The 21,498-nt window shown below is 52.4% G+C and overlaps 2 protein-coding genes and 1 pseudogene across 2 annotated transcripts; all 3 read left to right on the top strand.

Moving 5' to 3' along the window:
• The window catches only part of LOC147964683 (uncharacterized), a 51,733-nt pseudogene extending 40,771 nt beyond the window's left edge, over positions 1–10,962 (top strand).
• Positions 10,963–11,126: 164 nt separating this feature from the next.
• LOC147964682 (uncharacterized) lies at positions 11,127–12,049 on the top strand. The gene is made up of 3 exons (XM_087530106.1): positions 11,127–11,257; positions 11,462–11,858; positions 11,903–12,049. The coding sequence occupies exons 1-3, from the start codon at positions 11,127–11,129 to the stop codon at positions 12,047–12,049; spliced, it is 675 nt and encodes a 224-aa protein (XP_087386232.1).
• Positions 12,050–18,598: 6,549 nt separating this feature from the next.
• Positions 18,599–21,061, top strand: LOC125516669 (protein FAR1-RELATED SEQUENCE 5-like). Its single transcript, XM_087531220.1, has 5 exons — positions 18,599–19,927; positions 20,098–20,232; positions 20,398–20,505; positions 20,668–20,709; positions 20,841–21,061. The coding sequence occupies exons 1-5, from the start codon at positions 18,643–18,645 to the stop codon at positions 21,059–21,061; spliced, it is 1,791 nt and encodes a 596-aa protein (XP_087387346.1). The 5' UTR covers positions 18,599–18,642.
• The last annotated feature ends 437 nt before the right edge of the window (positions 21,062–21,498 follow it).

Genomic DNA, 21,498 nt, shown 5'->3' with positions numbered 1-21,498 from the left:
GGTTTTTCTGACCAGTGCATGTGCTCGGCGGGGTTGGCAGCAACCATGCTGACTTCCTGGTTCTCTCGGCGTTTGCTGCGCCGGTCTTCGGGCTGGCTTGTAAAGATGATATAGGCGGCATGCTCGTCGGGGAACTCATCGTGCACGTCTCCGACTGTGGGCCGAGCGGCCAGCGGCTGCGGAGCCGGAGGCGGCGGACCGGCAGGCGGAGGCGGCGCGAGCCCTTCGCCTTTAGAGATTCGGGTGAGCCAGTGGCACTTCCGGGTCGTGTGGTTGGACGGCTTCGCGCCGCTGTGGAACTTGCACGGGGCGTCGAGAGTCTGCTCGTAGGAGAAGGCCGGCTGCCAAGCCGGCTTGCCGCCCCTCTGCTTCTTGGGTGCGGGCCGCGCTTCGGGCTGCTCGTCTTCGACTGTGGCCACCTGCCGACTGGCGGGAGGCGGCGCGGGGCCCTTGCGCTTGTGGTCGTTCGAGTGTGGGCGTCGGCCGGAATCCCCAGCCGGCGTCTTGGGCGCCGGGTTGAGTACTTTTCTGGACGCGTGTACCCGGAGCTCGGTCTTCATTGAGGAGTCGGCAGTGGCGTACTTGTCCGCTATGTCCAGATGCTCGTCAAGGGTAGTCGGCTCGTCGCAGAGAAGCTTGTGCTTGAGGAGGGTGCCTTCTCGGCACCCGGCTGTGAAGTATTCTATGGCTTGCACCTCGTGCACCCCTTCGCAAGAGTTGCAGAGCTCGGCCCAACGCGTGAGGTAGTCGCGAGTTGACTCGGCGGGGCCTTGTACGCACAAGGAGAGCTGTCTGGGCTTGTGAGCCCGCTTGTAGGTGCTGGTGAAGTTGCGGACGAAAGCTTCTGTGAAATCTAGCTAGTTGTTGATGCTGTGTGGTTTGAGGCTGTTGAGCCAAGTCTGCGCCGTGCCTTGCAGCATGAGGGGCACGTACTTCACGGCAATGCGCCGGTTGCCGTTGGCTATGCTAACCGCCATGGAGTAGTCGATCAACCAATCTTCCGGCTTCACGGAGCCGTTGTACTTGGGCGTGTCTCTTGGGAGCGAGAACCCTTTGGGGAAGGGCTCGTCGCGGATGCGGGGGCCGAAGCAAGGCGGACCGACATCGTCTTCTTCTTCCAGCGCCAGGGATCACGCCAGGCGGTCGATCCGATGGCGGGTGTCGTTTTCGCCGACTCCTTCACGGCGACCTAGTCGGCCGCTGAGAGTCGAATGCACCACAGGCGGAGGGGTGGGATATCTCTCTCCACGGGGCCGAGGCGGAGGCGGGTTTCCCCGCCACTCCACGGCCCGAGGGTGGCCTTCTGCGTCTCGCTCGATGGAGATCCGGGTTTGGCTTCGGCTGGTAGCTGGCTCTTTCTCGCGCCGCGCGTGGTCTCTACCCGCAGTCGGCGTTCGGGACGTCGCGCCATGATCTCGGTGCAGGGGAGGGCTTTCCGCGTGGGCGTCGTCTTCGTGCTGCTGCGCGGCTGCATCGATCAGCTGCTGGATGCGTCGGGTCATGTGGGGGAGTTCTTCGGCCCCCAGTCCGTCTAGCTCGTCTACGGCCGCCTGGGCGGCGCGCAGGTTCTCGAGTGGAGTGGCGTAGACTGGGCGGTCAACTCCTAACGTGTCGGCAACGACAGCGCCGCGCTGTCTGACAACGCCGACCCGGCTGGGCCCGCCTGGGGGTGGCGTGCCAAAGGCGGTGCGGTCGGCCTCGCGTCGGTGGGCCTCAGCGAGGCGTCTCATGGAAACCAAGTTCCGGCCCTCTACGAGGAGGGCGAGGTGGCGAGCCTCCAGTGCTTCAGCGTCGGCGTCGGCCGGGAGGGGGATGGACAAGTCGTGGACCGCCGCGTGCGGGGCGTCGTGGGCGCTCTCGTCAGCAGCGCCGTCGTGGCCGATGACCATCACCTCTGTGGTGACAGCGTCGCAGCCATCGGCTCGGGGAAGCAGGTCGTTGTAGATCGTGACGTTGGTGGGGAAGGTGTCGAGTTAGGCCGTGTCGGAGTCGACAGGCATCAGATCGGTGGAGCCAACCGACTCCAAGTCCACAGCAGGCTCGCCGGAGACATGGAGTCGGCCGAGGAGGTTGACGAGGTGGTCGGTGCCCGCGTCGGAGGCGAGCTCGTCGGAGATGAGGGTCTTGTCGAGGAGATCAGCGAGGCTGCTCGCTGTGCAGGCGTTGGTGACGCCTTGTAGCGCGTCGTGGCAAGCGCCATCGGGCGTGCCGGGCTGGCTACGCTCGCGGGGGAGGAAGAGGGTTCCCGTCCAGAACAGGTCTCCGGACGACCGTGCAGCTGGCCCCACGGTGGGCGCCAAATGTCGGGTGGTAGGTGCGACATATGCCAACGGGTGGCTTATCATTGTGGGAGCCAGTAAAACATCGCCGGTGCCTGGAAACAGGATGAGGCGAAGACATGCACGCCGGCGAATCTTACCCAGCTTCGGGGCTCTCCGTGGAGATAACACCCCTACTGCTGCTCTGCGGGGTCTCCGCATGATCACTAGATGAACAGGTAGCTACACGATGCTCCTTGAGCTGTTTGGCAAGAGGAGGAAGAAGGGCTCTGCTTGCTCTCTTCTCCTCCCTACGTGGTGTCTAAAACTAGCAGGGACCCATCCTTGGCATGGGTGTCCCGGGGGGTTTATATAGGCCTAACCCCCGGGGGTACAATGGTAATCCGGCTGGGCGTGGGGCCCAGCCGTCTGTGTCTTCGCTCTCCGGCTTCGGCGCCGGCTGCCGGGGCCCGCGGCTGGTGGGTCCCACCGGCTACCGGCTCCTTGGTCAACAGGCAGGCCCCACTGTCCAGGGTCTTGTCGGTGGCTGGTTACTGTTGCTCAATCTTGGTGACGAGAGCTTCGCCGAGGTAAGCGTGCTTACAGTGCTGCCGTCCGACGGGTGACCACTGTAGCCTCACCGCGTCTTGTCTCCTTAATGGGGCGTCTCCTTCGAGGGGGTGGCAAGCCGGCTGGAGAGAGCCAGCTCCGTCTTGGGCCGACTGGGGGAGGCCAGGCCGCCTTCGGGTGTCTCTCTGCCCGAAGGGGCCCACCGCCCGTGGGCCGTACTGGTAGCCTGTCGTGGATGACATCAGGGTCAACGTGGCAACAGTGCTGCGCCGGACGGGTCATGGCCACCCGTACGGCGCACTGTACCAGGCGCGCTCCGAGATTCGGGGGTGGCAGGCTTCACTGTAGCCACGCCCCGTCACATCGTCGTTATGTGGATGCAGACTTCGAGGGTACGGTCTTGACCTCTTTATGGGAGCCGGCTCCTTGGAGGCGGCCTTCTCGCAGCCGGCTCCTCGGAGCCGGCCCTCCCGCGGCTTTCTTCATGAGGGCTGAAATCGGGCCGCCTTCCAATAGCCGGCCTGGGAGACAGCCGTCCAGGGGAAGGCGGCCCCATGTCTTGGATTCTTGAGAGCCGGATCGGCTCGTAATTTTTTTAGAAAGGCCAGGGGGAGCCGACTAGGCTACCCGTGGTCACTTACTCCGACACATGTTCACTTCCCGGACTCTGCTGAGAAGAGACCATCACGGCTACACATGTGGTTGATTCATTTTAATTAAGTTAAGTGCCAAGTTCTCTACAGCCGGATATTAACAAATTCCCATCTGCCCATAACCGCGGGCACGGCTTTCAAAAGTTCAAACCCTGCAGGGGTGTCCCAACTTAGCCCATCACAAGCTCTCACGGTCAACGAAGGATATTCCTTCTCCCAGGAAGACCCGATCAGACTCGAAATCCTGGTTACAAGACATTTCGACAGTGGTAAAACAAGACCAGCAAGACCGGCCGAATGTGCCGACAAATCCCGATAGGAGCTGCACATATCTCGTTCTCAGGGCACATCGGATGGGCAAGACGTCGGGTTGGCATAGACCCTAGTTGCCCAGGGCGCGCCGGACATCGCCCAGTTTGGACCAACACTTAGAGAAGCACTGGCCCGGGGGGGTTAAAATAAAGATGACCCTCGGGAGCACGACTCCCAAGGGAAAATTAGGTGGTGGTGAGGCAAATGGTAAAACCAAAGTTGGGCCTTGCTGGAGGAGTTTTATTCAAAGCGAACTATCAAAGGGTCCCCATAACACCCAACCGTGTAAGGAACGCAAAATCAAGGAACATAACACCGGTATGACAGAAACTAGGGCAGCAAGAGTGGAACAAAACACCAGACATAAGGCCGAGCCATCCACCCTTTACCAAGTATATAGATGCATTAATTAAAATAAGAGATATTGTGATATCCCAACAAAATCCATGTTCCAACATGGAACAAACTTCAACTTCACCTGCAACTAGCAACGCTATAAGAGGGGCTGAGCAAAGCGGTAACATAGCCAAACAACGGTTTGGTAGGAAAGGAGGGTTAGGGGTTTGGCATGGCAATATGGGAGGCATGATATAGCAAGTGGTAGGTATCGCGGCATAGCAATAGAGCAAACAACTAACAAGCAAAGATAGAAGTGATTTCGAGGGTATGGTCATCTTGCCTGAGATCCCACAAGGAAGAAGAACGAATCCATGAAGAAGACAAATGGAAGTAGTCGAACGGATCCTCACAACTCCGGAACGGAACCGAAGCTAACGAGAGAAGCTACCCGGAAAGAAGCAAGCAACATAGTAAACAACCATCACATAAACATGGCATGATGCACAACCAAGTATGATGCATGTCCGGTTTAAATATGCATGGCATGGCAAAGTGCACAAACAACTCTACAAGTTAAGTGGAGCTCAATATGCAACGAGTTGCATATAGACAAAACACCACAACACTTATTTAGTTCTCTCCCGTTTATGTACTCAACAATATTAAATGTTGGTTAGCATGGCAATAGGTGAAGCATAAGAAAACTATCTATCTAGGCAAGTTTAAATGAGGCCGGAACCAACAAACAACAAGTTCGGAAACTCCTCATGTGCATATTTTAGGTTTGGAACTATTCTGCCCTAACCATAATTTTAGAGTTGTTGAACGTGCTCGATGAGTGCACCATGTTAAACTATGCACTTTTCTACCCCATTTACATATAAAGTTTATTAATAATGGAGCTACGACTATTTAGTTATGAATTAAATCATTTTAGCATGTTATTTAAGTAAAATAAAGCAAACATCATTTTGAACATTTCAAACATGGATGAAAGTGGCATATTATGGAACTAGATGAAATTCTAGTCATTTTTCATATGCAAATCATTTTAAACCGATGCACCATTTGTGAGTTATTAAATGCATGAACTAGGGGGACTTGTCTGCAAAATGGACGTACCTGGGATAATAGCTAAAAATCACAGAGAGGGAAAAAAGGACATGGGCCGAATCTGCTGGGCCATAGTGCACAAGAAAGGGGTTGAAGGGGATCTGCTAACTGTGGGCCTGGCCCGGTCAGGCAGAGGAGTTGGTCGGGAGAGGCGGGGATGGATGTGGCTAAGGCCCACGCGCATGGAGGAGGCCCAATCGCTAGGCTGGCTTGACGGCGCGGTCAACGGGCACGGGCGAGCGTCGCTGAAACGAGATGAGCATGGCAGCAGTTCAAGCAAGGAAAGCAGGGGAGCGGCAGCAGCGGGTCCGACCGAGACGAGGCCTGTAGGCGGCGGATCCGGCGGAAGGGGAAGCAGCGGCCTCGACTTGAGGTGGCATGGCCGTCACGGGGTCGAGGCGGAAGTCACCAGATCTGGTGGTGGAAGCGAGGTCCCGACGCAACGCGAAGTAGCAGGGGGGTCGGGCGGCCATGAGGTTCCTGGGTGGCAGAGGCGTCGGCAGGAGGTGATGGCTCGCTGGCGTCGGGGACTCGAGGTGGCCGGATGTTGGTGCTCCTGGTTCCCTACTGTTCAGTGAAGAGGCTTGGCTTGAAGACGGACTGGGCGCGGGCGTTCCTCCTCCGTGCAACGAGGACGAGACATGAGGTAGATGAACTGGTCACGCCGAACCAGAGCGACGACGGCGGCCTTCGACCGGAACGGGGCCGGAGGAGGTCGTGGGGGTCGGGAAAAGGCGCGGCGGCGGTGATCCCCTCCAGATCCGGGGCAGCTTGGGACTTGGCAAGCCCGCACGAGGTGGAACTTGGTAGCGGCGACTCCTGTCCATGGCATCGGGGTAGAGGTCCTTTGGTACCTGCGGAAGCAGGAGAAGGAGAGAGAGAGAGGGATTAGAGCAGAGGAGGGAGTAGAAGGCAGGGATGGAGAAGAAGGGGCGCATGTGAGGGCGATGGGATCCTGGTGCTGCTGCTGCTGGTAGCCGGTGGTGAGCTGCTCGTGATCCCCTCGGGATCGAGCAGAGGAGGCGCTGGTGGATGGAGGGGGCTGTTGAATGGTGGATTCGGGATCGGGAGGGATCCCGAGGTAGATGGTGAGTTGGTGGCGGCGGAGGAATGGGAGGATGGGACATCTTGCTAAATTTTACGGTTTTGTCTCAAATTAGACTAGGGGTGGACTATATATATGGAAAGGAGGGAAGTTTGGATCTTCCGATTGAAATCCGACGGTCGAGATAAAAAAAGGTGAATCATATCGAGCATGTCGGTCATCAGCGTGTGAATCTGGGCTGTAGCACTGGGCTAACAGGACTCCGGGGAACCCGGGCTGTAGCAGGCTAGGCAGGACTCCGGAAGTCACCGCGTGACATTTCCTCGAAGGGACAGACATAGGAACGAAGTGAAACACATGCCGGCCAGTCAAGTGTCCTGAGTAGTAGTGCTGGGCTAGCAGGACTCCGGTGAACCGGGCTGTAGCGGACTACTATGGCTCGAGGAGCACTAGACTACATTTCCCCATAAGAAAGGCTGCCAAGGATAAACAACTAGATTGTCGGATCCCACACATACCAAGCATTTCAATCATACACACAATATGCTCGATATGTGCAAATACAACATGGCATCACAACAAAAATCTACAACTCAAGTACTTTATTTAAAGGCTCCAGAGAGCCATACATAACATGTTCATACAGGTAGGGGTCACATGACCCGACACTCAAGTCATACAAGCATACAAGCACATGCGGAAGAAAATAGTCTGAGTACAAACACTAGAAAGCAAGAAGGCTTCTCGAAGCATGTCTATCTACATAGGGCCCTCCATGGCCATGATCACCACCTGGGTGGCAAGTCACTCATCGACGTCGAGATCTACATAAAACCCATCGGAGGGGGCGGTGTTGTCGTCTGAAAACAGTAATTAAGCAAACATGAGTACAAAGGTACTCAGCAAGTCTTACATCAGAACCTACTATACATGCTCATTCTCAAGAAGGTGGTGGAGTTATTGCAGCAAGCCAGCTTTGACTCTTGGCTAAGCTATCCTACGGAACACCACTAATAAAACAGTTTTCGCACACGAGTCCACTAATCACCAACACAATACTACACCGGGGATCCTCCCTCGTCATCCTACGAGAGGGCCATCCTCGGTACTCACACTTATCTTGAGTCTTTTAGTAGTATCCATTAACTTGTCTATGAACTGTATAGGCAACCAAGTAGTCCTTTACCCCGGACGCGGCTATTCGAATAGTTTTATACCCTGCAGGGGTGTACTTCGCCACACATGTTTCCACCACTCAGCGTCTGCACACGACATGTGCTCGGCAGACTTCAAGCGAAAACCGACGTGGGTGTAGACCACGACCTGACTAACCACACAAGTCTCTAGTCCAGGTTTATCGCCTATTCAGGTTCCATCCGCAAGGAAATCCGGTCGGGGTGTCCTCAACGGCCCCAAACGATGTGTGCAGGGTTCCCGAGACACCAAACGGGTGACTCGGTACACCGTGCCACGGTGTATCTACCGCATCATAGCCCACCCCTAGGGTCAGCACTACGCACGGCTGCCAACACATAACCTACAAACACCAGAAACAAGTTGCAACTCCTGGACAGAGGACGAGAGGGGTCAGTAAGTCGAGCGGGGTCATATTTCAGGGCCCAATGTGTGGTAGTAGCTGAATCTTAAATCACGCATACAGATCTCAGTTCTTATGGACGTCCTCAATGAAACAACCCACCATGTACTCCTACATGGCCTCTCATCGATACCTTTACCAAAACATGTTCAACACATCCCTCACATTACCGACACAATCATTTCACTCTAGCCTATCACCTAGATGAACCAGACCTGACACAACTCTAAGCATAGCAGGCATAGCAAGGTAGGAAACACATACATGGCTCAATCAACTCCTACACATGCTAGTGGGTTTCATCTAATTATTGTGGCAATGACAGGTCATGCAGAGGATAAGGGTTCAACTACCGCAACACACAACAGTTTGAATCGTGTTGTCTTAATGCAGTAAACAAGAGCAGAAGCGAGAACATGGGTTTGTATCGGAATGATCAATGGGTTGCTTGCCTGATGGAGTGGTAGTAGGGTACTGCCCTTCAGACGGATATTCGGGGTTATCCTCGAAGGCAGAACCTACCACGAAAGACACACCGAACATAATCAACACATGACAATATGCAACAATATGCTGCATGCTATGACATGGCAAAATGAATGTGTCTTGGCCTAATGCAAGCTAAAACAGAAAGGAATGAACCCATTTGAATCAAAGATTCAAATGTTAGTTCATTTAACATAGCCCTATTAGTGCATTATCTTATTTTGCTTAAACAGCAAGGTTATCTTGTTTTGTCATGCATGAAACCATTACCAATGGATAGATTGAATTTTTCTGATCAAAATTCATATATAAATCTTTGCATTTGGATTTATGGTTGATTTTCTATGATTTTTAGAAGTTTTGGCCATTTTCTGGAATTTCCTATTAAAGAATAAATCCAGAAAAGGATTTACTGCGTCAGCCTGGCGTCAGTGTGACGTCAGCGGTCAACTGAGACGGTCTAGGTCAACCCTGACCTGTGGGTCCCGTCTGTCAGTGTCAACTAACTAACTAAGTTTAGTTAGTGTTAAATTAATACTAACCTAGTTTAATTAGTGGCCTGGGGCCCACACGTCAGTGAGTCAGGGGAAACTCAAACTGGGGTCAACCCGGGTCAAACTCGCCGGAGTTGACCCGGGGCTCGTCACCGGCAAGGCCAGGGACGGCGGAGGGGTGCGGGTTTCTTCCTCCGGCGACCAAATGGCCGGCGGAGGGCATCTACGTGACGCGGGCACTCGTCCAGGTCGAGTGGTGTAGGTGGTTGGGCCTGGGGTGGCCGGAGTCGTCACCGGCGTCAACCTTGGTGGTCGCCGGGGCTCGGGTGAGGTCGGGGTCGTCGTTGTGACGGTCGTGGTGGATCATGCGGGGCACGTACGTGCTCTACGCGGTGCGGGGAGGAATCTGGGCACGACGGCCGGACCATTAGATGGCCGGAGACTCGTCGGCGGCGAGCACAAGCGGCGGTGCATGCGGGCGAACTCAAGGCGGCGCGTACGGTGCACGAGAGCTAGAACGGAGAGGGGGAGAAGGGTCAGTGGCTCACTGTGGTTGCAGGGGAGCGAACGGCGAGCTCGGGGAAGAGCTGGTGCGAGCGGGGCGGCGAGGGGGATCTCCGGCGATGGCGGATCCGGACGAGCTCGGTGTAGCGTCTCCGGGGCGAGCGAGCGCTCGGGGATGGGTCGAGGCGAAGCAGTGGACGACGGCAGAACTTTTTGGCACGGCGAGGCAACGAGTGGACGGCGGTGGCTGCGGGTTTCACGACGGCGCGGGTGCGGCTGCGTCGGCCATGGCGTCGAGGGAGTGAGGGAGAGAGAAGGGGGGAAGTGTGAGGTGTCGGGCAGGTCGGGGCGACATCGAGGAGGTGTTTGCGGCGTCGAGGCGGTGGCCAGGTGAAGCAGAGGAGCAAGGAGGTGGCGTGGCGAGCTCAGGCGCACGCGCCGTGTCCCTCCTTTGCCTACTGGCAGAGGTAGGCGATGACTGGCACGGGCCAGCAAAGTGTTGGTCCGGCCAGTGGGCCAGGTGGGCTGCGCTAGGTAAGTTCCTTTCTCTCTCTTTTTCTGTTTTTTATTATTCTATTATTTCTGTAACTTCAGGGCTTTATTAAAAATGCCAGGGCATTTCCAAAAATCATAAAATTAATCATGGCTACTGCTTAGAATATATCCAACAGCAAACATTTTAGTTTATGATTATTTGAGCATTTAAAATATTTTATAGCATTTAAATGCCCAAATGCAAATACTATAAGAATTAATCCAATGACCTTAAGATGTCCTAGAAAAATGTGCACCATTTTTGTCAAAGGTTTTAACCCAAAACAAAAAGGGTGGGCTTTCTAGAAGGGCATTTCAGGTTCATTGAAAAAGTTTTTCAGTAAACCCTAGTTGTTCCAGGTGGGGTGCTGGGGGTTCTGTCATCCCCATTTCAGCTTTCTGGGAATTTAAACATGATGCAACACTCTAATGCTTGAACTAGCTAGGGTGTGACAGAAAGGAACGGGGAGACCCAGGCGGATGCAAGTTTTCGAAAACATGCAGATGCAATGCGGATGATGACATGGCAAGATGCAACACGCAAGCGAATGACATGGCAACGGCGGCGAATAATTGGAAGACACCTGGCGCATTGGTCTCGGGGCGTCACACGGAAGACGTGGAAAGGACAACCTTCATCTCCCCTTGCGGTGTATTATTCTATGTCTGCATGCCCTTCGGCCTAAGGAGCGTTGGCGCCACCTTCCAGCGGCTCATGCGCATCACTCTAGGGCCTCAGCTGGGAAGGAACGTCGAGGCATGTGTCGACGACATCGTGCTCAAAACACGCGAGGCCGGGACACTCATGGGGGGCCTGGAGGAAACACTGGCCAACTTGTGCAAGGTAAACTTAAAGCTCAACCTAGACAAGCGCGTCTTCGGAGTCCCCTCCGGCAATCTACTTGGCTTCCTCGTCTCCCACCGGGGAATCAAAGCTAATCTGGAAAAGATCAAAGCCATTGAGAAGATGCGCCCTCCCCGGACCCTCAAGGAAATGCAGCCGCTGGTGGGGTGTATGGCCTCTCTAGGGAGCTTCATCTCCAAGTTCGGTGAATGAGCCTTGCCATTCTTCAAGCTCATGACGAGGTCCCACCCCTCTGAGTGGATTCCCGAGGTAGGCACAGCCTTTGAAGACCTCAAGAAGTACCTCACGAGCCCGCCCATCATGGTCGCGTTGCACCCTCGCGAGCCATTGCTCCTTTATCTAGAGGCCACCCCCAAATGGCCAACACAACACTCATGGCGGTACGGGAGAAGCGTATCGGCGCCAAGGAGAAGCCCTTCGAGCCCCGCGAGCCCTCTGGGCCTTGCGAGCCTCATGAGCTGTCAGGACCTCGCGAGCCGCCTGTGGAGTAAGCTGCGACCACAAAATCGCACCTCGTCGAGCACCCCATGTACTTCATCAGCACAGTGCTAAGGGATGCATGCAAGCGTTACCCCATGCAGCAGAAGCTACTCCCTGCGCTCCTCGTCGCCTCTAGGAAGTTGTGCCACTACTTCCAAGGCCGCCCCATCAAGGTCATTTTTGCATACCCCTTGGAGTAGATCCTGTCCAGCCCCAACGCGGCGGGCCGAGTCGCCGAGTGGAACATCGAGTTGCAGGCCTTCCAGCTGGAGTTCCGTGCCACCAAGGTTATCAAAGGTGCGACCCTCACTAACTTCATGGCAGAATGGACGGACCCATACGAGGAAGAGCCTCGCGAAAGCAGATCGCTCCTGCCTGGGGACGTGGCACCAAGTGCCTGGGTCTTGTACTTCGACGACGCCTTCTCCAGCCAGGGCGCAGGGGGTGGGGTTGTGCTTACTTCTCCAACCAACGACAAGCTCTATTACGCTATCCAGCTCTGCTTCGGGCATAGTGAAAAGGTCGCCAACAACATCACAGAGTATGAGGGCCTCATAACTGGCCTCAAGGCTGCCTCAGCCCAGGGCGTTAAGCACCTCACTATCAGGGTGATACTCAGCTTCTCGTCAACTTCTTCAACAAAAAATACAAGCCTAAGGACGAGCACATGGCGGCCTACCTACAGGAGGTACGCAAACTCGAGGAGCGATTCCTTGGCTTGGAGCTGCAGCACATCCCACGCGACGTCAACAAGGAGGCCAATGACATCGCCAAGCGGGCATCTTGCCGAGAGCCCTAGAACCATGGTGTCTTCGAAGAGTGGCTCTTCCGGCAGTCGTCCGCTTCTTTCTCCCCGGTCAAGTGGAGCACCCCGCTCAATACCTCTGTAGGTAGGCTGCTTGTATTCAGCCGCATTGGGTCCTCTGGGCCAGTGAAGGCCCACATCAGGCGGGAATGACACTGAAGGGGGTGATGCGTCGGCAGAGGAACTCCCTCACTGCCGTGACTACCATTACCACGGTCGCCCTCAGGCCGGCCAACCTCTTCCACACCCTCGCTAGTCTTGGATCGGTGAGCCTTTCGTGCTCCCATCCAGAGCTCCACACTCCCGGGGATGTTGGTATCAGCAGCAGGGGGCTAAACTAGGCCGCGTCCACGTACACGTGCTGCTGCCTGAAGCCCTCCGCTTCGTGGGCGAGATCCATGTTGATGCCGTTGCCAGCTGCATCCTTTGTGATGCAGAGCGATACGCACCCGGAGCGCTGGTTCGCCGCGGTCAACTGTAGGCTCAAGAAGTGGCAGAGTAGCACCATCGAGGGGGGCACGCCCACGAACGCCTCACAAGAAGGCGAAGGCTGAAAGGAGGACAAAGGTCGGGTCGAGGTGCAGTGCGTGGACTTGGAAGCAAGAGAGAACGACAATGAAGAAATCTGAGAACGGCGATAGCAGGCCGGCAAAGAGCGAATGGAGGGCGACAGCGATGGAAGTGGTGTCGAGCTTGGCGACTGGGCGCGAAGCTGGCTAGATTCGGGTGGCCCCCATTCATTGGAGGCGACGGCGGTCATCGGATGGACCTTACCAAGCCCCTCAGCATTGATGACCGTGGACCTGCCCATGGCAGGCTCCGGCGCAGCCTCCCCGACCGTCACCTTTGCTGCCCCACTCTTTCCGTTAGGAGGGGCCATTGCGACGCGGCTAGGGCTAAGGTGACAGGGACCCGGAGGAAGGAGAAGGAATCATGCGAAGCAAGGAAGGCGCAGGCGAGAAAGGCAATGAAGGCCTCGCGCCGCTTGTGGGTAGGCTTTGTGTCAGCCCGGACGATTGCCGAGGCGTTGTGGGAGAAGTGGGCGCATCCCCCCGTTCCATCATGTGCCACGTGTCACGCCTGGGCCGCGGGAGGTTAGGGCCCGCATCGTTTTACTTTCCACCATGGAGAATTGAGGCATGCACACCGCGGGCCCGGGGGCTACTGTCGGGCCCGGGGGACCGAGGGTATCTAAGCCCGTCTGCCTTCGGCCTAGGACGCGGTGCATACCCAAGGCCCAGTAGGTAGCCCATCAGCAGGTGTCGCTGCGAGGGTTTTCGCCAGGACTAGGCCCCGCGAGGTCTTCCCCCCTTAAGAGGCGGGCGTCGTCCGCAGACTAAGTGGCTCCACCAAGCGCCTCGCGAGGTGCCTTCCTGAGGCGCCCTCCTGAGGTGCTCAAGACAGGCGTCGCCAAGCTCGGTCGCGCGGTCCTGAGCCACATCACAAGGATGACGCGCGCGGCGACAGACGACACCAGAGGCCATGCCAGCAGGCGCAGATGAGGAGGATTGCCTCTTTTGTGCTAAGGGAGCAATGCAGGCACGTCGATTCCCAAAGCAATCACCAAAGGTTTCCCGATCGGTGCAAGAAGGTTAAGACGGTGGGCGCGCATGGCGAAAGTCACCACCGAGCCCACCGGAGCATCATGGACGGAGGCTTTGCAGGCAAAGACCACCTTTTGTCAGGATAGACAGCGCCCTTGCCCACTCTCAAAATTGCCGTTGTGTGGCAACCCTTCCCGCCAATATTTTTTTTTGGGGGGGGGAGGGAAGAGGACCAAGGCATGAATAAAAGGAGAGCAAGGTCCCGCGGAGGAGAGAGGACATCCCTGATCTCCAACCCTTGTACTCGAGCCCTCAAACTAGTGCAATCCAACAACCAAGCAGGAGTAGGGTTTTAGTGTTTTACACCGCAAGGTGGCCTGAACCTAGGTAGCTGTTGTCTCGCCGGCCAGCCCGCTCTCGCCGTTGCTTTGCCGTGGTAGTCTCAAGGAAGAGTAGAGCATAGAACAAGTGCACCCCAGTGTTCGAACCTTTGGGTCCCCGGAGCCCGTTTTTCCAATAGTTGTGAATTTGTCTTTTTGCCCAGAAGACCACCAAAGTCATTTATTCACAAAACTTCATATGTGAGTAGAACATCCAAGCCATGTTTTCCACAGAAAAGTTTTGAACTTTTTTATATTTTAAATAAAAAACTACTCCCTCCGTCTTACAATATAATATGTTACTTACAATCGATATACTCTTATACTGATTGTAGTAACATCGTATATTACAGGACAAAGGGAATAAATATCTATATAGGGTGCGCCTAGACCCAGGAACCAAATCTAGAACTACTAAAAATTCAGATCAACCATACGATAGAGTAGTATTACCTTTTCCATGTGGATTTTTAAATAGACATGACAATACTGATGGCAATACTACTATCTCTTGTCAAAAAAAAGATCTTGTGTTGGCACTGCTGCCCCTCCCCCACCCACCCACCCATCCACCCTAGGTTGTTAATTCTCGTACATTTCTTTTTCCGAGTTCTCATGAGTGCCGCTAGGGCATGGCCCTTCTTTTGATCCTAGAGCAGATGTTCCTTTCCTCACTGGATAATTGACAATGTTTGATGACCATGTTGAGATGAAGTACTTTCAAAGCCATTTACAGTTGGAGCTTGTAATTGGAAAACAAGTTTTTTCTCTAGTATTACCTTTTTCATGCAAGACGGTCACAAAACTTCATTCATAGGCTAAACCGCTAAAGCATACTAATAGTTGGGTGACCTCGCATGGGGAAAAGGAAAACTTTATGCATGAGCACTTCAACACAACTATGAAAAAAGGCATTCCTCAGGGCGCCAAATGTAAGTAGGAATCTTTGAACATCCCCACGGGCAACCTTCAGGGCATCGACGCCCCAATCAAGGAGGACATTGATGCCCTCGCCAACATCCTAAAAGATTTCAACAAGGTCACCACTTCAAGTACCAACTTCCACAAGATGTCCGTCGCACCTATTTGTTGTCATGCTATAACCTCGATGTGATTCTTCAAAGCCACCCGACTCAAAGAACCAATTTCCAATGAAATATCTTGGACTTCTCCTCTTGGTAAAGCAGCTCAAAGGAATTCATTCTCAACATGTAGAAGATAAGGTTGCATGGAAATTACTCCCTTGGCGCATGACAATCACTTTGACATGGTGGGTCGAGTGACTTTAGTCAAGGCAGTTCTCAACTCTATTGTGATCTACCATATCAAACCACTTCACATCTGGCCGAAGTAATGCAATTCATTAAGATTAGACGAGTGTTTATTTGGGCATGTTCCGATAAAGTGTTCGATAGCAGACATAATCAATTAGGAAGCGGTGTGCCACCCTACCACCATTGACAGTTTGGGGGTGCTTCAGCTGGGCAAGTTTGCTCACGCGCTCCGACTGAGACGATCATTGCTCAAATGGATAGCCCCCTATAGGACTTGGATCGATGGCAATGACATAGACCTCTACCATGCCTCAGCTAAAGTTGCCATCGGGAATGGTTAGACATCAAATTTTGGGAGCTCGCCGTGGGCAATTGGTTTTCTAGGACAAGCAGGGACGGAGCCACAATTCTAACATGGGGGGAATTTTGCCTCTAGTGGAGACATAAAAAAATATATCACGCGGAACACTCTAGGCTAATGAACTGAACCTTCATCAAGGGAAGAATGCAGATGTTTGGTTCTGAACAATTAAATTTTCATTAAAAGTTGCCAAAAAGTATAAAACAAGTGTGAATATCAATTCCAATGTCAATGGACTAAATCTTTTTACTACACGAGGGGATAAACAATTCAAATGTCAATTAGTTCTTTACATTTGTATTTGTAGTTTGACTAGTTTCTGCTCTTATAGTTCGGCGGTTCACACATATTAATCTAATTTTGAAATATAAGCCCAGGACTAAATTAACGAGAAGAAGAATGAGAGAAGGTGAGAGTAACCTAACATTTTCCCCTACTCGCTGGTCGCTGCCCCTCATGCTTGCTGTGCGGCAGGCCAGCGTGCATCCTCCATGCAAGGATCGCCTCACCCTCTCCAGCATTTCTAATCTTAGATTGAAAGTTAGCCGCATGGGGCTGGATTGAAAATTGCCCTGGAGTGGCTCGGTGACGCATCGGTGGGAAAGAAAAGGAAACGACCTAAGACCTAAACGCGTCCCATCCTGTTTCAATGGTGAATGGTGAGCTACTAGTGACGGGCCCCCTTCCTGTTTCAATGGTGAATGGTGAGCTACTGGTGATGGGGCATGTTATTGTTTTTTTCTAAGGGGTGGGGCCTGCTAATGGTGAATGTTGAGCTACTAGTGATCTGCTCGTTGTTTTTTGATCGAAAGGGGTTTCCCCCGCTTCATTTTTATTATAAACGGAGCAAAGCGCGAGTCACAGCAGAACCGTTACAAGCATTAGGGACCTGCCTGAATGGAAGGAACAGAGACATCGAAATAAAAAGGAAAAAGTTCAGCGTTCTGAAGGAGCGCAGAAACGGCCATACATCTACCACGATAGGGAGACTGACGAATACATTGCCAGCTCAACAAAACAGAAGGACTAGGCCCTCGACCAAATCAAGAACAAGGAGCAGTGTCTAGGAGTGCAGAGAACATCTGCTTTTTTTCTTCACTCTGGATGAATCTTCGGCGTCTCATCCCAGGTCTTCCTCTTGCAAGCTCTCAGGCCGACGCCCATGCAATCCTGAGCAACTCGCCTCTTCGCCGATCTAGGAGTTGGATGCATCTTCTCAGCAGCACAGATTGGTCGCCCGCACAGAGCACCTTCCAAGATTGCATGCGTGCTTGTCCACTGTACGCCCTGAAAGCACATGTCGTTACGCATCGTCCAAATGCTCCAGATGGTAGCAACATGATCTGCTTGTTGTTGTTTGCCTCAAAAAACAAAAAAATCTGCTCGCTGAGAAGAATTGATGCATGGAGGTGCCTGTTCACCACAACGCTTGGGTGGAGCAAATCAGCGCTTGCAACCGAAACGACTCCTTGGCGATCGATCGCGGGAGCGATCGATTTCGACCGTGCGGAGCGCGCCCTATTCCCTTTCCCTTTCTAGCTTGTTTCCTTATTTGGAAAATCCCACCCGACCGCTATCTATCCCCTTTTCCCTTTCGCCCTGCCGCTTCCCCTATTGGCCGGCGGCTCCTCCCTCGCGGCAGCGGCGAATACGGCAAGACGCCGCGGCCGCGCAAGCGCACACGAGGTCGGCGGTGATGACGGCGAGGCGCCACGTCCGCACGGGCAGCAGCGACCAATACGACGAGGCGCAGCGGCCACACGGGCTCCACTGTTGGCGCTGTTGACAGAGCTGTGCAAGTAGAAGAAGGAGAGGATGAGGCTGGTTCTCAACCTATGGAACCCTATGTTGGCATGAGGTTTGACAGCCTTCAAATTGCTAAGGATCACTACAACAGCTACGCACTACAGATGGGTTTCTCTATCAAGATGAACACCTCTAGACGAACAGCCCGCACCAATGAATTGATAAAACAACAGTTTTGCTGCAACAAGTTCAAGAAGCCTAAAGCTGATGATGGAGGAGCTGAGGCTCCTCCTGTCCTGGACCCTATTCCAGATCCAAAATCTGTTAACAGTGATGAGGAGATGGAAGAAGAACCTCCAATATTTGCTGAAGAGGAGGCTGGTACTAGTAAGAAGAAGAAGCGCAAACGTGAGACAATAAAGCAGACTGAATGCAAGGCGAAAATGTTGGTGAAGCTGATAGATCGGCGATGGGAGGTGATGCACTTTGTTCGTGACCACAATCATCCGCTTGTGAACAAACTATCATTGTCCAAATACTTGAGATCCCACCAAGGCATCTCACCTGATGAAAAGGAGTTTCTGCGCATCGTGTATAACTGCAACTTGACTACAAGTGTGGTGTTTTTCTATATCCCTTGAAGAATTAAGTTTCCTCTAGGCAGTCCAGTGTGCAACTGTTATGGTACTACTGTGCAACTGTTATGGTACTACTGTGCAACCGAAATGGCTTAACTGTGAAACTGGTGTCCAACTTCCCATGCTTTTTGTATATCACTTTTGGTGCTTCTTGTGCACCTAGATTGTCTTTACTGTGCAACTACACAATGTCCTGTATGCAAAAACTGCAAAGTGTTTTTAAAAAGGTGCAGCTAGGTGTCCATTTCCTGCGATTATGTTCTGTGCCAACACGTGTCCTATTACTGTGCAGCTGGATGTGCCATTTGTGCAACTAAAAAAGGATATACTGTTTGTTTTTGTATTATGCAGGATGAATGATGCATGTAATGGCAGAGTTCTATGGATCTGAGATGATGGTGCCATTCGGACCAAAGGCAATAACAAATCTTTGTACAAGTTTCCGTAGAGATGACACAAAGGAGGGTGATCTGATTGAGACAATTGCGCACTTCAAGGATATACAAAAAACCGATCCAGACTTCTTCTATAAGGTGAAATATGATGAAGAGGACAGAGTTGTCAACATATTTTGGGTGGACGGCTCAGCTCGAAAAGCTTATGCAGAGGCGTACCACGATTGCATATCGTTTGACACCACCTACATGACCAACTTGTACAATATGCCGTTCGCGCCCTTCATAGGAATAAACCGACATGGCCAATCTTTCATGCTGGGTTGCGCGTTTGTGAGGCAGGAGTTGGCATCGAGCTTTGATTGGGTCTTTGGAGCATTCCTAGAGGCTATGGATGGCAAACCTCCTGACAACTTCATCACCGATCAGGATGGTGCGATGAGGCAGTCAATACAGAGCATCTTTCCAACCACCGTGCACCGCTGTTGTCGATGGCACATCATGAAAAAGGCTCAGGAAAAAGTTGGTTGGCTGCTGTGCCGAAATCCAGGACTCTCTGATGATTTCAACAAGTGTGTTGACTTTAGCTTCACTATAGACGAGTTTGAGCAGAATTGGGCTGGGTTAATGATGAAGTATGAGGCTATGACACACACGCACTTTGACAAGTTGTACGAATACAGGTCAACTTGGGTGCCGTGCTACTTCAAACACAGGTTCTTCCCCTTCCTCCAGTCTACACAGCGTAGTGAGGGGTTCAACGCCGTCCTCAAAAGATATGTGAACCCACACAACTCAATGCTGAACTTCGTCAAGCAATATGAAAAAATCCAGAACCACATCCTTGCCAAGGAAGGCTGCAATGATTACAGGACAGAACACCTTGAGATTGAGTTGTGGTCCAACTTCCCAATAGAGAAGCAAGCTTACAAAACCTATACTAGAGACCTTTACCGCAAGTTCAGAGAAGAGTTTGAGCTGATTGGACGTTATAATGCATTCCAAGTTGGTGCTGATGTGTTTGAGCTCAGACCGAACCAGGAATTTGTTGCGAAATATGGTTCTCGAAACTACTTGGCGCAGGCAAGGGTGGAGGAGGGTTCCTATTTGTGTGAGTGCTGTAAAATGGACAAGGACGGCATCCTCTGTTGCCACATCCTCAAGGTGTTCACCCATGTTGACGTTGATGTCATACCGGAAAGGTACCTGCTAAGACGGTGGACACCTACTGCTGTACCTAGTCCGCCAGGGACTGGTTATGAGCAACCGGATGAAATGCCTCCTCAATCAAAGAAGCAGATAAGGGAGAGGAACATGATATACGATTTTCGGAAACTAGCAAAGTTTGCGAGTGGTTCTGATCCAGCACAAGCTATTGTATACAAGCATATGCGTGCAGCACGTACTGAGATCGGCCACCTGAACAAGTCCAAGAAAAACAAAAAACCGACTGCTGCAACGGGGCCATCAGATGATGGCAACCCTCGAGGACCTCCTCCACCTCCAGGCAGCAATCAGGGGGCTCATCATCCAGGTAATTACCTGCCCCAACTCCTGATCTAACTAGGTGTGTAACTTCAGTTGCACACATCATTGTGCCCAGTTGCACACACCATGGTAGCCACTTGGACAGAACATACTGCCTAGTTGCGCATGCTGTGTTAGTTCAAGCATCAAGATAACACAGCTAACTTATTTTTCCAGTTCTGGATATAGGTGATGTCAACCCTCAAGGACCTCCTCCCCCTCCTAGCTGTACACGGCATCCTCCACCACCTCCTCCCCCGCGTGCTCCTCCCAATGGCCCTACAGGCAGCACTCAGGGGGCTTGTCGTCCAGGTAATTACCTGCCACCAACTCCCCATCAAACTAGGTCTGTAACTCCAGTTGCACACATCATGGTGCTCAGTTGCACCGAACAGGCTACCTAGTTGCGCACGCTATGTTAGTTCGAGCATCAAAAAGATAAACACAACTGACTTGTTTGTCCTGTTCTGCCTATAGGTAATGCCAACCCTCAAAGACCTCCTCCCCTGCCAGGCCCAACTAGCAGTGCCATTTGTGCTACTCCCAATGGACCTACAGGCAGGACTCAGGGGGCTCATCACCCAGGTTAGTACCTTCACCGACTCCAAAACAAAAACTAGGGTGAGTGACTTTAGTTGCACATATCATAGTGCCCAGTTGAACAGAACATGCTGCCTAGTTGCGTGCGCTGTGTTAGTTTGAGGATCAAGCTAAAAATCTAACTTGTTTTTCATGTTCTGCCCATAGGCGACTACAATCCAAGTAGCATGATAGGCCGTGCTACTGCAGGTGTTTTTTTCAACTTAACTTGCACACAACAACCAGTTAGTTGCACAAAATGTACTGTGTGGTTGCACAGAACATCAGTGCTGGTTGCACAATAACAAAAATACTAAACTTTTTATATGATTATTACACAGGTGATCGTGACGGTCCTACTGCCCCGTTGGAGGCTGCATCCCTTGCACAAGCTTCTGATGATTTTGTGCCCAGGGATCCTCCAAGGTCTACTACAAAGGGTAGGGCAAAGAGTCGACGTTACAAATCGGTGCTAGAGCTACACCCAAAGAAGAAAAACAAATGCAGCCAGTGCCAATCTACAGAGCACACTGCTGGTGTGTGTCCGCAGAGGCTCCTATGATTCTGTTTCCTCATTTGTAACTTTGGAACAAAAAAGGAAAATAATGATGTCTTTTTAGCAATGTTGGGACCAAGTGGACACATTCAACATCTATGATTCCTCTTTATCTAATTTATGCTGCTTGAATTAGTTCATGCACTGTGTAAAAAAGTTGCTATTTGTGCCTTTGTTGGCAACTGGTTAAATATTTAGTTGTTGAACAATTGTATATCCAGTGCTCCTAATGTATCAACAAAAGTGATGATATTGAGTTGCAAACGCAATTACTAGTAGTGTGCAACTACAAAATCTACTTAATAAAATTGTACAAACCAGCAACTTCCTCCACGGAGCAGAAAAAAAGAAAAAATAGTACTGACCTACTCCTTGTTGTATCTCAGCAACTTCCTCCATGGGGCGGTGTTGTGCACGCTGGTGACCCAATCATATGCCAGCTT

This window comes from Triticum urartu, chromosome 6A (assembly GCF_056163025.1).
Source record: "Triticum urartu cultivar PI428250 chromosome 6A, HENAU_Tu73, whole genome shotgun sequence".
NCBI lineage: Eukaryota > Viridiplantae > Streptophyta > Magnoliopsida > Poales > Poaceae > Triticum > Triticum urartu.
Note: the sequence above shows the minus strand (reverse complement) of the source record. Positions and strands in the feature narration are given on the sequence as shown.